We start from the raw sequence: 17,211 nt of genomic DNA, 5'->3' as shown, positions 1-17,211 counted from the left end.
TGTTACCAATTGTCCTCTTGGAGGCCAAGTCCTAAGATATACAAGAATGTGGAAGAAAGGTTACTGAACAATTCAAGGCACGTGTAATTTCCTCTTGATTTTAATGAAATGTGATATATAATTTATTTAAAAAAAAGATTAATGGGTAACTTTGGAACATGTAAGACATTGGATAAGGAAAGACCAAAAAGGCAAAGATATAGATCTTTGACCAACAATGGAGAAGAAGGATCCATCGGCTAACCTCACTTTATATCTGCCCGAGAGAAGAGTATATGATTAGCAAGGTTGACTTACCAGTCATATGGTTGGAGGCACCAGAATCAAAAATCCTTGGGGATTCTAGGTTTTCAGTAGGAACATGGAAAGCAGAGGTTGAATTACTTGAGGAGGAAGCAAATGAAGTAGAAGGTGTAGATCTGGAATCTGCCTGTCTGAGGGCCTTACCATATTGCTCCAAGTTCTCTCTTTGGATGCAGATGGACCCCCCCCACAAGACATAGCGAGTCTATTCAACCCAACCTTACTAAGATAGTAGAAAGTAGAGATTGAATTACTTTGGATGCATGTGGAAGACTGTACGTGCTGCTGTGGTTTGGTCAATTTGTGAAGAGAGAAATCAGAGGATCTTCTATGGAAAAAGTAAATCCTTAGTGGAGGTGATTGAAGCCATCAAAATCAGATCAATACATTGGGTCAAAACCTTGGATTTGCTCAAAGGTATTCCCACGAATGACTTCTTAACAAATTGGATAGAAGTGGCACTCTCAGAACCACAAAGAGAAACTATAAGAGTGGAGTGGAAACCACTAGGGACAAATAAATTGAAACTAAACTTCGATGGGAGTTCCTTTGGCAACCCAGGAAGAGCAGGAGTAGGGGGAGTCTTTCGAGGTCATCATGGAGCACGACCTTGTTCTCGGGGCCAATCAGGTCTGCAGACTCGATCCAAGCTGAATCAAAGGCTCTATGGCAAGGACTGAAGTTTGTAGAACAGCTGGGGGCAAGAGAGCCGGAAATTGAAGGAGACTCACTTCTGATTATAACATGGACAAAGCAAATTGAATCAAAGGCTAATGGATTGACCAACTTGCAAATAGATTCGACTCTTCTTTCAATTGGGTTAAAAGGGAAGCTAATGGGTTGGCGGATGTGTTAGCCAAACATGGAGTTAATAGACCATCCTTACTTTAGGCAGTACCGTAAACTACTTTGCTATGGAAAGTAATGTATCCTAATTTCAGATTTAAATCAATAAATGATTTTCTTTGCTGATAAAAAAAATCCTCAGGATCAGAACAAGGGGGTAATCCTGAAAGAACTCATGTTAAAAAGAACACCTTGATGTTCATGGGATGCTAAGTTTGCTGAAGTGAACTTCTTCTGATTTGGCTTCTTGCTCTGTTCTTGTGCTGATTTCTTGCGCCCACTTTGGTTTCCCATTCAATTCCCAACAAGTCTTGCGGGTATGCCTGGATTTTTGACAACGAGTGCACCATAGTTTATCTTTGTCATCTATCTTTTTCTGGTTGTCCCTCTTTCTTGTTGAATCAATATTACCTCTTATAGCTAAAGCAATGGTCTCCCCCTCAGAAGGATTCATAGTAGACTTCCTACTTTCCTTAGATCGAACAAGTGCATATATCTCTTGGACAAAAGGAAGATCCTTGCTGCCCCAAATCTGTACCCGAATGGGTTCATACATGGGATTTAGATCACTCTTTGTTGTGAGACTAGCTGTTTATAGGCTTTGGCATCTTTCTCACTCTCCCATTGAAAGCTTTGGTAGTAACCTAACTCTTTCCATATTGAAGTGAGGGCAGGAAAGTAAGTTGATAAGCTCCTTTCTCCTTGCTTACATGTTGAAGATTCTACTTGCAACTGATAAATTCTAGCATAGTGCTGTTGTTTTGAATATGTTGCCTTCACTTGTTCCCATATTTCTTTTGCTGTCTCAGCCCACATAAGGTTCTGCTTGACAGATGGTAACATAGATGTCAAGAGACAGGATATAATCATATTCAGCAGTACCAGCCCTAGGTTCCTTTATTTTCCCATTAGTTTATCCTGCCGTACCCCTGGCTGTAATATACAGCTGCATCTCCTTAGACCATGTCAAGTAATTTCTGCCGTCCAAGGGGGTAATAGTCATTGGAAAATTCAAGGAATTATGACCACTGTTAATTCCACCCTGATTAGTGGTGGTTCCTGAGGTTGCAGAGTCTTCAAAATTCATGAATAACACTTCCAAAAAGACAACAATCCTTCTCTTCAATTTGGACTCTTTGGGAAGAAAGGAATGCTAGAATTTTTCAAGAAAAGGAAAGGAGCAGTGAGGAATTGAAAGACTGTGTGCTGAATAGGGCAATACCTTGGCTGAAGACCTTGGAAATCTTTCATCAATTCTCCTTTAATGACCTTTGGAGAAATTGGTCAGCAATAGCGAGGTGTTCATCCCTAAAGGACAAATCAATTACAAGCTGGTCTCTTCCATCCGAAGGGTCACTGAAGTTGAACTTTGATGGAAGTAGCATGGGTAATCCAGGATTATCCGGAATAGGAGGTGCTTTGAGAAATGAGAAGGGAGAGATTTTGTTGCTCTACTCAGGTCCCTTAGGAATTGGGGACTCCATCAGGGCAGGACTATTAGCTGCTGTACAAGGGGTGCAATTTGTAAACCAGCTGGGGGTACAATACCTAATAATTGAGGGGGATTCCAAAGTGGTGGTGGGTTGGTTGAAAAATCCTGAAGAGGCTATGTGGCGTTACAAGAATGAAATGAAGAAATTTAGTTGGTTGACAAGGAATATGTTGGTCACTGTACAGTGGATGGGGAGATCAGCAAATACTTTGTCAGATGTGTTAGCCAAGCAAGGGGTAAATAGGGAAGAATTGTTTTGGGCTCAGTTGCGATTCTTGCTTTTCTTTCCTAGTTTACTTGTAAGATTCAAGGAGGGGCCGCAGCTTGTGCCTCTCCCTGGGATGTTGAATGAACTCACTCTAAATCAGCTTCTGAATTAATAAATTTATTATCATTCATAAAAAAAAAAATCCTTCTCTTCAATTCATACACACAAAGGACAACACAGCCCTCACTTTAACGGTTTTTTTTTCCTGCTAAAACACAAACACAGCCCTTGCTGTCACCCACATTCACTGCTGCTGCTGTACCAGCAAGCTGAACTAGGTCATCATGACCTACACAAGGTTCCACGTGCACACAGGTTTCTGGATCATCAGACCCACAGAAAAAGGGTTAAAACTTCCCTTATACCATTCAGTTAAGGCAAACCTTAACCTGTTCTTGGTAACAACACTGAGAACAAAAGAAGAAAAGAGTTTAGCTTCTGTCCCTGTTCAGTCCGAGAGGGTTCTGGGTTTTCCAGTCCAAGAAACAGTAGAAAATGAAGAAAAAATAACAGCCGACCTCTTAGGAAGATTCAGTCAGTCATCAACCAGCCTCTGGAATCACTACTCTTGAGTTTCAGCCCAGAAACAAGAGAGAAAGGTGCAGCTGAAGAGCTCTCAGGTCTAGGACAGGCTTGTCTTCTCCATCTTGGTCTAGTGAATAGAAAGGAGGGCTTCGATCAGAAAAGAAAGGATTTACAGAGCACTGTCCCGCTCTAATACCATGTTTTCAGTTAGATAGAGGGAGAAGAGAGGAAAGAGTTGAGAGAGCCAAAAATTCTGGCTGGTGGCGCCAGATTCTGTCCCTGTGACATATAGTACATATTACATCACTCACCATTATAGCATACACCAAAATGGGGAAATATACCAGTTAGGCCTCCTTTTTTGCAATAAGTCACAGGTGTTGATACATTGATGAAAAATTTCCTGACAGTGAACTCCAATTTTAGGAGGTATAGGCTTACACAGTTACATCAACCTCCTTAATTGGAAAGGATTGCAGATCCTGGGAAGAAGGAACTATGGGCACACCAGAAGAATCGAGAAGCATTAGGAGTCCAATATGGCCATTTTCTTTTCTAGGCTCAAGGTAAATCCTGTCCAAGATACACAAAAGATTAGAGACTGATAAAATTTCAGAGTCACTAAGCTTTTTCCTAAGGTCCAGATTCCAATCAAATCCCTTAGTAGAATTTGAAAGCACAATAAAATCAGCAAAGGACTTACCCTTAAAAGAAGAAAGAGAAAACATTCTAAGGTGTTAATTCCTTAATACATAAACACATACATGCTGTGCAAGCCTGTGCTCGTCCTTTCATATGCCTAAATTTGTATACACATAATTCTTTTATTTTTTTTTGGTAAATAAAATAAAATTGTATTACTATGAAAACGAATGGTCCTATTAACATGTAATTATTAAACAAAAAAGTTTAGTTATACAAGAACCTAAGTGTAAGTCAGATTGAGCTACTTGAGTCAAATACTACCTAAGGTTGTAAAAATCCAAATCAAACTGATTTAGAGATTTGATAGTCTTTCCAAATTGAAATTAGGCCAACCTAAGTTGTGCCTGTGCATGATCTTAACCATCCAAAAAAGCCATAAGTTGTGCGTTTTCAGAATTCATAAAATGGTAGTTTCAACTTATAACCACCCAATTAGTGTGATTTTAGGAAAATAAAATTGTTGTGGAAAGTTATTAGACAGTTTTTTTCTGTGTGATTTTACTTATACAATTTTCCATGCTATCTATGAAACTGAGTTGCACACTATGTTTTAAAACAAATTAGTGACCAAACAGAGGAGTTGGGACACACCAAACCAATTTTAACCACCATATCGTTTGTTTCCATCTAGATATTGCTATATTCTTCTACTAACATATGCTTCCATGCACCATAATGTTTTCTTATATGCGAATATTATCTTCTACCCATGGATCTTCAAAGATCAAGAAATAAGTATTAGAAGCTCTCATTGAAACCATTACAATCAGAGTAGCTCACGGGGTGAAGTCTTTAAGCATATTTTTGCCCTTCTCTAGTGATGATATTGTGCATAAATAGGGGAGGTGGCAAATTCTTACTCTAAAAAAGTGGTGGTGCAAAAGCTGTGGCAACCACCTGATAAAGGCACCATCAAGTTCAATTTTGATGGCAGTAGTATGGTTAATCCAGGACCCTCTGGTGTGGGTGGTATTTTCATGGATGAACATGAAGGAGTTCTGCCAGTTTTTTCAGGTCCAATAGAGGTTATAGACTCCACTAAAGGAGAACTTTACTGTACTTCAAGATATTAAACTGGCAAAGCAAATGAACATCACTAATATGATCATTGAGAGCAACTCAGATTGTGGTCAGCTGGTTAATTCATGAAGAGATGGTTTTGTGGACTTACAAGAACTCAAGGAAATTAAATGGTTGCCCATGAATCTGGAAGTAGAGTTCAGTGGGTGCTTCTAGCCTATCCTCAGATTGTACATACCTCTGTAAATTTTCTATGTTTTATTAAAAAAGTTTATCTATAAAAAAAGAAAAAGATATTACCTTCCACCCAACCTGTAACCTGATACCTGTGTTTCAGACTCAGAATGGTGCAATGGTCTTTATGTTCAGCCATTCAGGGCTGTTAATTGTACCTTTTTGTCCAACTTCGAATCCAAAATCCGACAATAAAATTTACTACTTGGGAAACTTCACTGTATAATCTGTTACTTTTGATTATATAATAAAATTTACTATTACTTATCAAAAAGAAAAAAATTCCAATCCAATTAAGGCAATCCTAATTTCATCCATTTAGTCACATCAGATATGGATCCTCTCAGTCTGATTTGATCTGATCCAAATCCAACAGTATTACAAAATTAACTTTCTTGTAAGGAGAGGTAGCACCTCACGCCTCTCTATGGGTTGCTTGTACTTGAAAGAAGAAGAAGAAGAACTGTTTACTGTATTAGAGAAGTAATACAGGTTCGAAGAGAAGAAGAAAAAGAGAGAGAGAGAGAGAAGAAGAGTGAAGAGAGGAGAAAAGAAAGAAGGGGTTCAGTAGTTAATGATCTGCCGCCCCATACATTTCTTCATTTATAGCTTTAGGTTCCTTACAAGAATAGGAAATAAACAAAAATTAGAAACAATAAGACTAGCCGACCCAACTTAAAAGAACTTAGAAACTTCTAATAAAAGAAATTAGAAACTACTAATAAAAGAAATTAGAAACTACTAATAAAAGAAATTAGAAACTACTAGGTGTGGGTATGAAACCACACACACTAGAGCCTGAGTGTGGGTATGGAACCCCACACTCGTGGCTAACCAACTATTTCTTCACTCCCCCTCAAGTTGGGAGTAGATATTTGTCATGCCCAACTTGCGTAGATCTGTCTCCAATTTGCTTTTTGTGACTATTTTGGTGAAGATGTTAGCTAATTGCATGTCTGAGGCAATGTAAGGAAGGCATACTTCTTGAGATGCAACTCGCCCTCGGATAAAATGTCTGTCAACCTCGATATGCTTAGTTCTGTCATGCTGTATTGGGTTGTGGGCAATATTAATTACAGCTTGATTATCACAATACAACATCAGAGGCTTCTCATAATCAACCTCCAACTCATTAAGCAAGGATCTCAGCCATAACACTTCTGCAATACCATTGGCCATGGATCTGTATTCTGCTTCTGCACTGAAGCGAGCAACACCATTTTGTTTCTTACTTATCCAGGAAACAAGATTTCCCCCCACAAATGCACAATATCTAGAGGTGGACCTCTTATGATCAACACATCTAGCCCAATCCGCACTTGTATACACTTCTATTTTCATATGACCATTATTCTTGAAGAGTATACCTCTCCCTAGACATCTCTTTAAGTAGGCAACGATCCTTTCTACTGCAAGGAGATGGGTGGTCTTAGGAGAATGCATGTATTGACTGACAACACTGACGGCATAAGAAATATCTGGTCGGGTTAGACAGAGATAAAGAAGTTTCCCAACCAGCTTTTGGTACATAGCCCTGTCCTCAAGGAGTTCTCCACTTTTTGCACTTATCTTATGGTTAGGCTCAATGGGAGTATCAGTAGGTTTCACTCCTAACTTGCTAGTTTCTTCCAACAAGTCCAGAACATACTTCCTTTGGGAAATGAAAATGCCATGCTTAGATCAAGCTACCTCAATTCCTAGGAAATAGTGTAACTTTCCTAGGTCTTTCACTTCAAATTCCTTGTGAAGGTGCTGTTTAAGGGTTTCAATTTCACTAGTGTCACTTCCTGTTATCACAATGTCATCTACATAGACTGCAAGTAGAGTCAGGGAATGACCTGTCTTCTTAAAGAAGAGAGTGTGATCTGACTGAGCCTGTATGTATCCGAATTTGTCCAAAGCTAGTCTAAACCTATCAAACCAAGCTCCCGGGGATTGTTTCAGCCCATACAAGGCCTTCTTCAAAAGACAAACTTTCTTTCTTGCTTCTGTACTATAAAAACTAGGGGGTAACTCCATGTATACTTCCTCTTGCAAGTCTCCGTTGAGAAAGGCATTCTTAACATCCAGCTGAAATAGTGGCTATGAGAAGTTTGCAGCAATGGATAGAAGAACTCTGATAGTGTTCATTTTTGCAATAGGTGCAAAGGTTTCTGTATAGTCTATGCCATAAGTTTGTGTGAATCCCTTTGCAACCAATCTGGCCTTATACCTCTCTACAGTACCATCAACATTATATTTCACAGTAAACACCCATCTGCATCCAACAGGTTTCTTCCCTTCAGGCTGGTTAACTAGTTCTCATGTGTTGTTTTTGACAAGAGCATCCATCTCTACTTGCATTGCTTCCTTCCATTCAGGTATCAAAAGAGCTTCTTGCACTTTTCTGGGTATAGGAATAGCAGAAATAGATGCCAAGTAAGATCTGTAGGATTTTGAGAGACAATTATATGAAAGGAACTTGGAGATGCAATGGGCAGTGGATGAGGTGCAACGACGCTTCCCTTTATGAATAGCAATTGGAAGATCAAGGTCATCTGTCGATGATGGCTGAACATCTGTAACAGTGGGATCAACAGTGGGAGTAGTAGTAGTGTCTGGATCTGGAGCTGTAGAAGATGTTGGAACTGGCCTAGATTGCTGTTGAGTACGAGAATCAACCTGCCTCCACCACTTTCTGTGATACACTCTCAACTCCCTGCATTTTTTGACATCCTTCTTTGCAACTCCCCCCCTCAGTAACCGGGACAGGTAAATGAACTCTTGGAGCTGAAACTGAAATCCCTTCCTCACTATTCTCCCCCTGAGGAGAAGCCTTGTGATAGTAGGGCTTATCCTCAAAGAAGGTTACATCCATGAACACAAAGCGCTTCCCTGAAACTAGCTCATAATAGCAATATCCCTTTTGATTTTGTGCATACCTAAGGAAAATACACTTAGTGGCTTTGAGATCAAACTTGGAGCAATGAGGTCAAAGGATTTGAACAAAACAAGTACACCCAAAAGTTTTGAGGGGAATAGTGAATAGGTCCTTATCTGGATATAGAAGATTGAACGGGGTTTGGATGTTTAGGACCCGTGAAGGAACCCTGTTAATGAGGTATATGGCTGTACGGATTGCATCTCCCTAGAAGCATATGGGAACATTGGAGTTGAGCATGATGCTTTTGGCTATCTCTAAAATTTGCCTATTTTTTCTCTCAGCAACCTTGTTTTGCTGAGGTGTGTGAGGATAGGTGCTCTGATGAATGATCCCATGATCAAGGAGATAGGATGCCAAAGGTTTTGCAAAGTATTCCTTGGCATTATCAGATCTAAGAATCTTGATCTTGGTTTCAAATTGAGTTAGGATCATCTGATGGACAACTTGGGTCAGAGAGGGGACCTCATTTCGAGAGTGCATAAGATAGACCCATGAAAAACGGGTATAGTCATCAACAAATAATAAGAAATATCTGCACCCCCCCATGGTGGGAGTATGGTAGGGCCCCCAAACATCGGTATGCACAATCTCAAAAGGAAGGTTGCTTCTTTTATTACTTAAAGGATAAGATGATCTACTATGTTTTGCAAGTTCACAACTTTCACATTTTAACCCAGACACTTCTACTAACTCAAACAAGTTTGGAAAAAGACTCTTTAAAGACCCAAAAGATAAATGACCTAAGCGGTTGTGCCAAAGCATAATCTTACTACAAGACTGAGAAACAAACAATTTCCTTACTTCACTCTGCTCCCTTTGTGAATGTTCCAACAGGTAGACTCCATTCATTTCACGACCAATCCCAATCACCTTCTTCGTTTCCAGATCCTGAAAAATACACTGATCAGGAAAAAATGTTACCGAACAGTTTTGACTTTTAGTAATACTACTAACTGAAAGTAAGTTAGCACTCTGCTTGGGAACATGCAAAACTGAGGATAGGGTGATGGTATCTGATAATCTGATGTCTCCCTTGTCAGAAATTGGTACAAGAGAGCCACCAACAATAGAAACTTGTCTCTCCCAGAGGATAAACAATAGGTGCTAAATAGAGTAGATATGCTGGTCATATGATCTGAAGCACCTGAATCTATTACCCAGGAAGGTCTAGTATTACCTGGGATAGAAGCATCGCAAGCAGTAGCTCTTGTACCTGTATGAGCAAGGGCTGAAGTAGGCTGAGCTGAATTACTAAATTCATTTTCTAGCTGAGTCAGAGCAGCTCGGACTGCAGCTAGGGTATCTAGAGGAGTGCCTCTTGTGCCTGATGAAGTTGTACTATTAGTGTTGACAACCATATTAGCATTCCCTTTCTTATTTTTGAGCTTTGTTGGAACTAGATCAGGGTGCAACTTTCAACAGGTGTCCTTAGTATGTTTAGGTTTCTTGTAGTGTTCACATACTAAGTCCTTCTTAGCTTCCTTCTTCTCCTTATCTCCCCTAGATTTAGGTCTAATTGCTGCCAAGGCTCATTCGGAGGGGGGTTGTTGCAACATAACCTTTCTCCTAGTTTATTCACTATGCACTAGGGAATAGGCTTGTGATAAAGTCACACTATCTCTTGTCAACAACTGCTGTCTCACAATATCATATTCAGAATTCAGACCAGTTACGAACTCAAAAACTCTGTTAGTTTCAATCTGCAATCTATATGTTTGTGCATCTTTCTGACTCTCCCACTCAATTGTTTCAAGATGGTCAATTTCATGCCACAGGGATTTTAAGGTTGAAAAGTAAACAAAGACTTGCTTCGCTCCTTGCCTCAGATTTTTAACCTCACATTTTAGCTCATAAGCCCTAGCAACATTAAGGGGCTGAGAGTAGGTTTCCTTCATAACTTCCCATATTTCCTTAGCTGTTTTGGCCCATAAGTAGTTTCGGCTGATGTGTGGCTGCATAGAGTTGCACAACCATGTCATCACCATAAAATTCTCTTGGACCCACCTAGCATAAGTAGGGTCCTCCTTGGAGGGTTCCTTCACATCCCCTAGCAAGTTGTTCAATTTTCCTCTACCCCTAATAGCCATCATGGCTGATTGGGCCCATTCCAAGTAGTTTGATCCCTCAAACTTAACAGTTGTAATATGAAAGGTGTTTTCAGTCATGTTACCTGAACCACCAGTCCTAAAAGCACCTTCCCCTTGGTTCTTGTACTCCATTCTATGTTAAGAAGAGGCTTTAAACTACTGTGACAAGAAAAACTGTATTCCAAGGCTAATAACAGCCAACCTAGGACAATGATTTTGCAGTTAGATAACAGTCAACTACTGTCTTGGGATTGATATCAGTCCTGAGATTTTCTATCTGTACCTCTCCGAATGAATAACAAAGTCCTTTTGAGTATCAATCTCAAGAAAAGGTACTTACTTTATGAAGAAAAATGCCCAGAAAACTGATTGCTACCTTCAGTCTTCAAACTCGATCAATCGATTACTGTCAGCACCTTGAATCTTGATCAAAGAACCAAAAAAAAGCTGATCGGCACCTCCAATCTTGATCAAGAATTGATCTTGATCACTCAATTCCTACCTGATTCTTCCTGATTACAAGAAGCTCTCTCCAATCTTAGGACAGCTGCTAAAGCCTTCTTGCAACCTCCAAGAATCAGCCGAAGTAAGGATCTTTCTGAACTTTCATCCCTAAACAATTCTCATGTGGTTGGCTGAATTAAATCCACATGAGAAACCCTTGATCGAAGGCTCTGATACCAACTTGAAAGAAGAAGAAGAAGAACTGTTTACTGTATTAGAGCAGTAATACAGGTTCGAAGAGAAGAAGAAAGAGAGAGAGAGAGAGAGAGAGAGAAGAGTGAAGAGAGGAGAAAAGAAAGAAGCGATTCAGTAGTTAATGATCTGCCGCCCCATACACTTCTTTATTTATAGCTTTAGGTTCCTTACAAGAATAGGAAATAAACAAAAATTAGAAACAATAAGACCAGCCGGCCCAACTTGAAAGAAATTAGAAACTTCTAATAAAAGAAATTAGAAACAACTAGGTGTGGGTATGAAACCACACACACTAGAGCCTGAGTGTGGGTATGGAACCCCACTCTCATGGCTAACCAACTATTTCTTCACTTGTAATGCTTATTTCTCATTGGTAGTAAATGTGAATTTTACTTATAAAAAAATGTTGATTTGATTTTGAATGTTGAAGTTCCCCATTTTGAATGTTGAAGTTCCCCCAAGGGTCATAGGTTTAATTTTCATACTAGCTATTTTTAAGTCATTTTAATCATAAATATAATATCAAAGCTATTCCTAGTCTATTTTATTAATATTGTAATTATTCTGGTCATTCTTTTTATTTTAATTTATTCCTAATATATAATATCCAATTCCCATTTAAATCTGAAAATAGAACTAGATTTGGATCTAGGTATATCTGATCTGGGTCCACTCTCTATGCAGCCTGTGTGTATGCATTGGAGAGGAGGGTTTCATGCATGTATACGTGCATATGCATGCATGTACATGTGCAGGGTCTGCAGGCTAACAGATTGCTGATTGGTCCTTCACTCTGTCTCTCAGTGTGTGTCAGTCAATGGATCAGTGATGGAGAGGCTGTGGTGTCTTATTTCCCCCTGCACACTGTCCCTTTATCACTCCTTCAACCTTTCCCCTCTCTGTTAGTCATCTATTTCCCTGATTCCTTTGTTTCTAAAAGGAGAACATTTTCAAGCAAAAAAGGGAAAAGATAATTCTCATACATTCTACTTCATTTCTGAAAATAAATGAAAACAAGAGAGATATTAAGAGGGAAAAATAACAAAAATATCTTTTTTTTTTCTCATTTTGTTACATTGATCCCTGAGTATAGAATGACCTGACACATCTGGTTAAAATTTTATAAAATTCTGTGTGGTTCAGCACTCTTTTTTATGTCATCTCAATTCAAATCCCAAACCAAACTGATAAAAGGTCTTCTCACTGGTCCAAATGGTTTGAAATATGGGTTGGTCTAGTTTTTAAGGCAGTGGTTATAGGATGCATGAATTATTGTATTGATCTCCCTTTTTTGTCACCTATCATGCTTTCAGTGGAGCAGAAGATGGCCTCTCTTGACTTGGCTATGCACATGCATTTTCTTCATTTGCTAAAACAATGTTTTCCTTATGCATTTCTTCTGCTGTTAAAACAATGTTTTCCTCCTTTATTTAGGTCCTGAAGGTGGTGCTGTGCCAGAAAATTTGAGAATGATGTTTATTAATAAGCTGGAAGAGTTGCTTATTAGTTTGTGCCGTTTCAATAAGGTACTAAAAGAGATAAGAATTTCCATTCTTTTTCCCATACTGTTCCTACTAGAGGATGAAAGAATCTCGACTTGACTGCTTTTTAACTATTATTTATTTAACACATCAACTTATATCTATACTAGTATAATAGTATAATACCTGATGTTGGTTCAAAGCTATTTGGGGTCTTGGGAGGGGTGGACTTGATACAAACCTAACCATGGGCATTTCTTTTTTGCACAAAGTGGCTGCTATCTGAATCAAACCCACGTTCTTACACTTGTTGACTTGAGATTTTACCATTAGACCAAGCAATGCCCCCTATTACTGAAGTACATTGGCCAAAAAATTTAGAAAAGTAGAGTTAACTGGGGTTTTCTAATGGTTAGATTGAGAGAAATATGATGGCCAAGTTTGGTTATTCTGAAGCTATGAACAAGCTCATGGAGGACGAAGATTTTTTTTTTTTTGGATCAATAACTTCAGATTAAATTAAAACAGAATAAATAAATTACAATGGAGGAGAGATAAAAACTCTTAACTCTCCCCAAAAATTAATAGAATAGTTACAATTGTGCACAAAACAATTGATTTCTTCCCAACCCTTGTTTTGCCAAAATATCAACAAAACTATTAGCTGTTCTTTTAACCCAACTAACTTTTTATTTGATCAGTAACAAATTCACATCATATTAATTAAAAATTAATTACAGCACTGCAGAGAGAGGTAGACTTAACTCTCCCCCAAAGAACAATATAAAAACTTACAATACAGCCATGAACATTTGATCCCTTCCCACCCACTGCTTTGCCAAAGTATCTGCAAAAGCATTTGCCGTTTTCTTCACTCACTGAAACTGGATTTCCAGCCCCCTAGTTAGCCATTTAATTTCCCTCCTCTCATTAGCAAATTTCCACAGTTCATTATCCTTTTGTAGCCAGCTTAATACCAGCTTAGAGTTGCCTTCAACAACAAGCTTTTGTATATTCAGTTCCTTTGTCTTCCTTATACCCTCTAGTACAGCATAAACCTCAGCTCTAAGAGAGTCCCCATCCCCAGTGGGATCTGAATGCATTGCAATCACCTTCCCATTCTCATCTCTGAAGACACCTCCTACACTTGAAGGACCTGGAATGCCCTCATTGCTTCCACCAAAATTTAACTATATAACACCAAAGCCTGGTGGTGACCACACAGGACACATAGATGAACGAGCAGGAGCAGAGTTTGCCACCTCCATCCAGCCGTTCGGCAACATCCCCATAGAGACATCATCAAACAGGTCCAATGATTTCAACCAATGCACCACCGTAACTGTTATTACTTCAATAATACCTTCTTTATTCCTTTCACTTTCAGAGAATGTCCTGGGATTCCTTTCCTCCCGTAAAGTCCAGCATATGGCAGCCCGCATACACCTCTACATACTCCGTCCCTTTTTCTTTGGCCTAAGGAAAGCGGAATTAAACAAGCTTTGAATATCTGGTGGTGGGTTCCAGCTGCAACCAAATGGAGAAAGAAATCAGTCCCAAATATCAGAAGCAATAGGGCAAGAAATTAATAAATGGTAGGAGCTTTCACCATTAGCCTTGCAAAGAATGCACAAATTAGGAGACAAGCACCAAAAAAGGCCTTTTAACAAAACTAATTCTCACATCCATGCCTTGTGTCAACCATTTAAATTTCTTCCTTTCATTGCAAGGTTCAAAATATCGGTACAGCCCGATACGCTGGTAGGGGCGTATCGGGCTGTATCTTGGCTTGCTCTTCTTTTGTTTTTAAAGTTTTTCTTTGAAACTTGTTCAGGGGAGTTGGTTAAAGGCCCATCTACCCCCTGAAATAGGTGGGACCCCAAAACACCTTGTGTAGGGGCGTATCGGGGGGCCCCTGATATGTGACAAAATTTTAATCCTTGTTTCGTTGTTATATTTCCATAGTCCAGCTTCTTCCTTTTGCAACCATCCCAACACCAGCTTTGAATCTCCATCTATAATCAATTTACTGATGTTCATATCCTTTGGTCTTTGCACTCCTTCTATCATAGCCAATATCTCAGCCCTTAATGAATCCCCTTCACCCATAGCCAACAATGCTGTCCTCCTCATTCCTGAAAATACCACCAATACTTGAGGACTTGGGTTCTTTGCAATACTCCCGTCAAAGTTCAGCTTTATAAAGCCATTAAGGATGGGGATTGAAGATAGGAAGAAAAACTTTCCTTTAGGAAGAGGCTGAGGTTAAGGGTTTGGTTATTCTGAAAATTAGAGAGTTAAAGATGGCGACTGTATTTTTAGTTAGGAAGGTGATTGAATGGTTCAAAGTGTGTGTTGATGAGGCCATTTGTTCATTCTAGAAGGGGTGTTGATTGGAAAAGATTTACATCGGAAGGGGAGAGGAAGTTTGTTGTGGAGAGAAAGGAAAACATGAAAGGAAGTTTTTCAGTGTTGATTGAGTTGTTTGGAAATGAGGGAAAACCAATGCTGTGTTCCTCAGAAGGCAAGAGTCAAGGTTGGGAAGAAGTTTCAATGGCTCTCTAGTGAGTTTCCACTCACCTCGGAAGCCTCTTCGAAGGGGCTTGACCTCCTGAAACAGAAGATGGAGAGAAAAAAGGAGAATGGAAGGAAAGAATAAACTGGACTCAGGGAGAAGAAAATTAAAGGAGAATCATTCATTGCTTTCATTATATGATGATGGCCTTATATAGCTGGCCTACAGGTGTAATATCAGAGGGAATATCCTCTGATTTCTGGGTAACTAACTCTGGCAGATAACATGGATGGAATATCCTCTGGCGGCAGAGTAACCAACTCTGAGTGTAACTAATTCTGGGGCTCTGTCGCCTGTTCTCTCTGTCTCCTTGTGAATGGCTGATGGGTGGTGGCCTGCTCCACTTCCGCTGTGGGTTCTGGAAGGGTCTCAACAGTTCCTCCCCCCTTAGCACTGACCTTGCCCTCAAGGTCTAGGTTGGGAAACCTCTCATTCAGCCTTAGATAAGGTTCCCAAGTGGCATCTTCTGGAGGCAGTCCGGCCCATTCAACCTTGGCTTTTGGCACAACCTGCCCTCCGTGTAAATGTCCCCTTCCTCTGTAAATTGGGGTAAGTTGGATGAGGTAGGGGTATGATTCCCCACAGCTTTCCTGAGAAGTGAGATGTGAAACACCGGGTGAAGCTTCGAGGTAGCAGGTTGGTCCAATCTATAAGCAACAAGGCCCACTCTCTCCAGCACCTTATAGGGCCCTTAATATTTGGGAGCTAGCTTGTGCCCAACCCGTCTCACCACTGAGACCTGGCGGTAAGGTTGGAGCTTAAGGTAGACAAAATCACCTACCTGAAACTCTAGTGGGCGGTGGTGAGAGTCATAGTAGACCTTCATCCGTTGCTGGGCTTTAGTCAAATTGGCCTTGAGCAATCTAAGGATCTCGTCTCTACTTCTGCCACCTTAGCCGACCCAAATTCATAAGGTAATATGGGAGGATGTTCTCTGCCATATAGAGCCTTAAAGGGTGTCATTCCTGCCGCTGACTGATAAGTCGTGTTGTACCAGTATTCTGCCCACGGAAGCCAGTGGGCCCACTGTTTGGGCTTCTCCCCTATGAAGCATCTTAGGTAGGCTTCTAAGCACCGATTAAGAACTTCAGTCTGTCCATCCGTCTGGGGGTGGTAACTTGTGGATGGGTGCAGCTGGGTTCCTTGCAATCAGAAGTATTCCTTCCAGAATGAACTCATGAAGGCAGGGTCATGGTCCGAGACAATGGATCTTGGTGTCCCATGCAATTTTGCGACGTCCCGTATGAAGATGCCAGCCACCGTTGCTGCGGTGTAAGGGTGAGGCAGGGCAGAGAAATGGCTATACTTGGTGAGACGGTCAACTACTACCATGATAACCTCCTTCCCTAAAGAACAGGGAAGTCCGGTGATGAAGTCCATGGAGAGGTCTTCCCATACTTGCTCTGGAATCTTGAGGGGTTGTAGAAGGCCCGCGGGAGACTGTGAGGAGTATTTCTTCTGTTGATAGGTTTGGCATTCGGATACATAGTGTAACACGTCCTTGCGCATTCCTACCCAATGGTAGTGGCTGCTGAGCCTCTTTAGAGTCCTTAGCACTCCTGAATGTCCTCCCAATGTGGAATCATGAAACAACTTCAATAGTTCAGTTTTGTGGCTGGAATTTGGAGCAATCACGAACCTGCCCTTAAAGAAGAGGTCTGGTCCTACAATTTGGTAACCTGCAATCTGGGAAGGGTCCTGCCTCCATTTTTCCCTAATGTCCTGCAGCTGCAGGTCAGACCTTGCCTCTTGCCGTATAGCTTCAAACAATGGAAAACTGGGCTGAGAGTAGGTTAGTTGGGCCAGCTCCTCTACCCGCGATAAGGCATCAGCTACCCTGTTGGCGGGCCCAAGTTTATACTCTATTCGGTAGTCGAAGCCCATCAGTTTACTAAGCCACTTTTGCTGCTCCGGGGTATGCACTCTTTGTTCTGCTATATACTTTAGACTTTGTTGATCTGATCTTATGATAAATTGGCGTCCCAATAGGTATGTACGCCATTTCTGGACTGCCATTACCACTGCCATCATCTCCTTGACATAAGTGAACTGG

General features: G+C 40.4%; 1 protein-coding gene across 6 annotated transcripts in view; it reads left to right on the top strand.

Annotated features, from left to right (window-relative positions):
- The window catches only part of ITPK4 (inositol 1,3,4-trisphosphate 5/6-kinase 4), a 75,556-nt gene that overhangs the window by 13,607 nt on the left and 44,738 nt on the right, over positions 1-17,211 (top strand). For all 6 annotated transcript variants that reach the window (XM_019200233.2, XM_010279520.3, XM_088894426.1 and 3 more), the window contains one exon: positions 12,537-12,628. In XM_019200233.2, coding sequence (XP_019055778.1) covers positions 12,537-12,628 — 92 coding nt within the window. The remainder of the gene's footprint in view (positions 1-12,536; positions 12,629-17,211) is intronic.

This window comes from Nelumbo nucifera, chromosome 1 (assembly GCF_055504915.1).
Source record: "Nelumbo nucifera cultivar China Antique chromosome 1, China Antique-T2T, whole genome shotgun sequence".
NCBI classification, from domain to species: Eukaryota; Viridiplantae; Streptophyta; class Magnoliopsida; order Proteales; family Nelumbonaceae; genus Nelumbo; species Nelumbo nucifera.
Note: the sequence above shows the minus strand (reverse complement) of the source record. Positions and strands in the feature narration are given on the sequence as shown.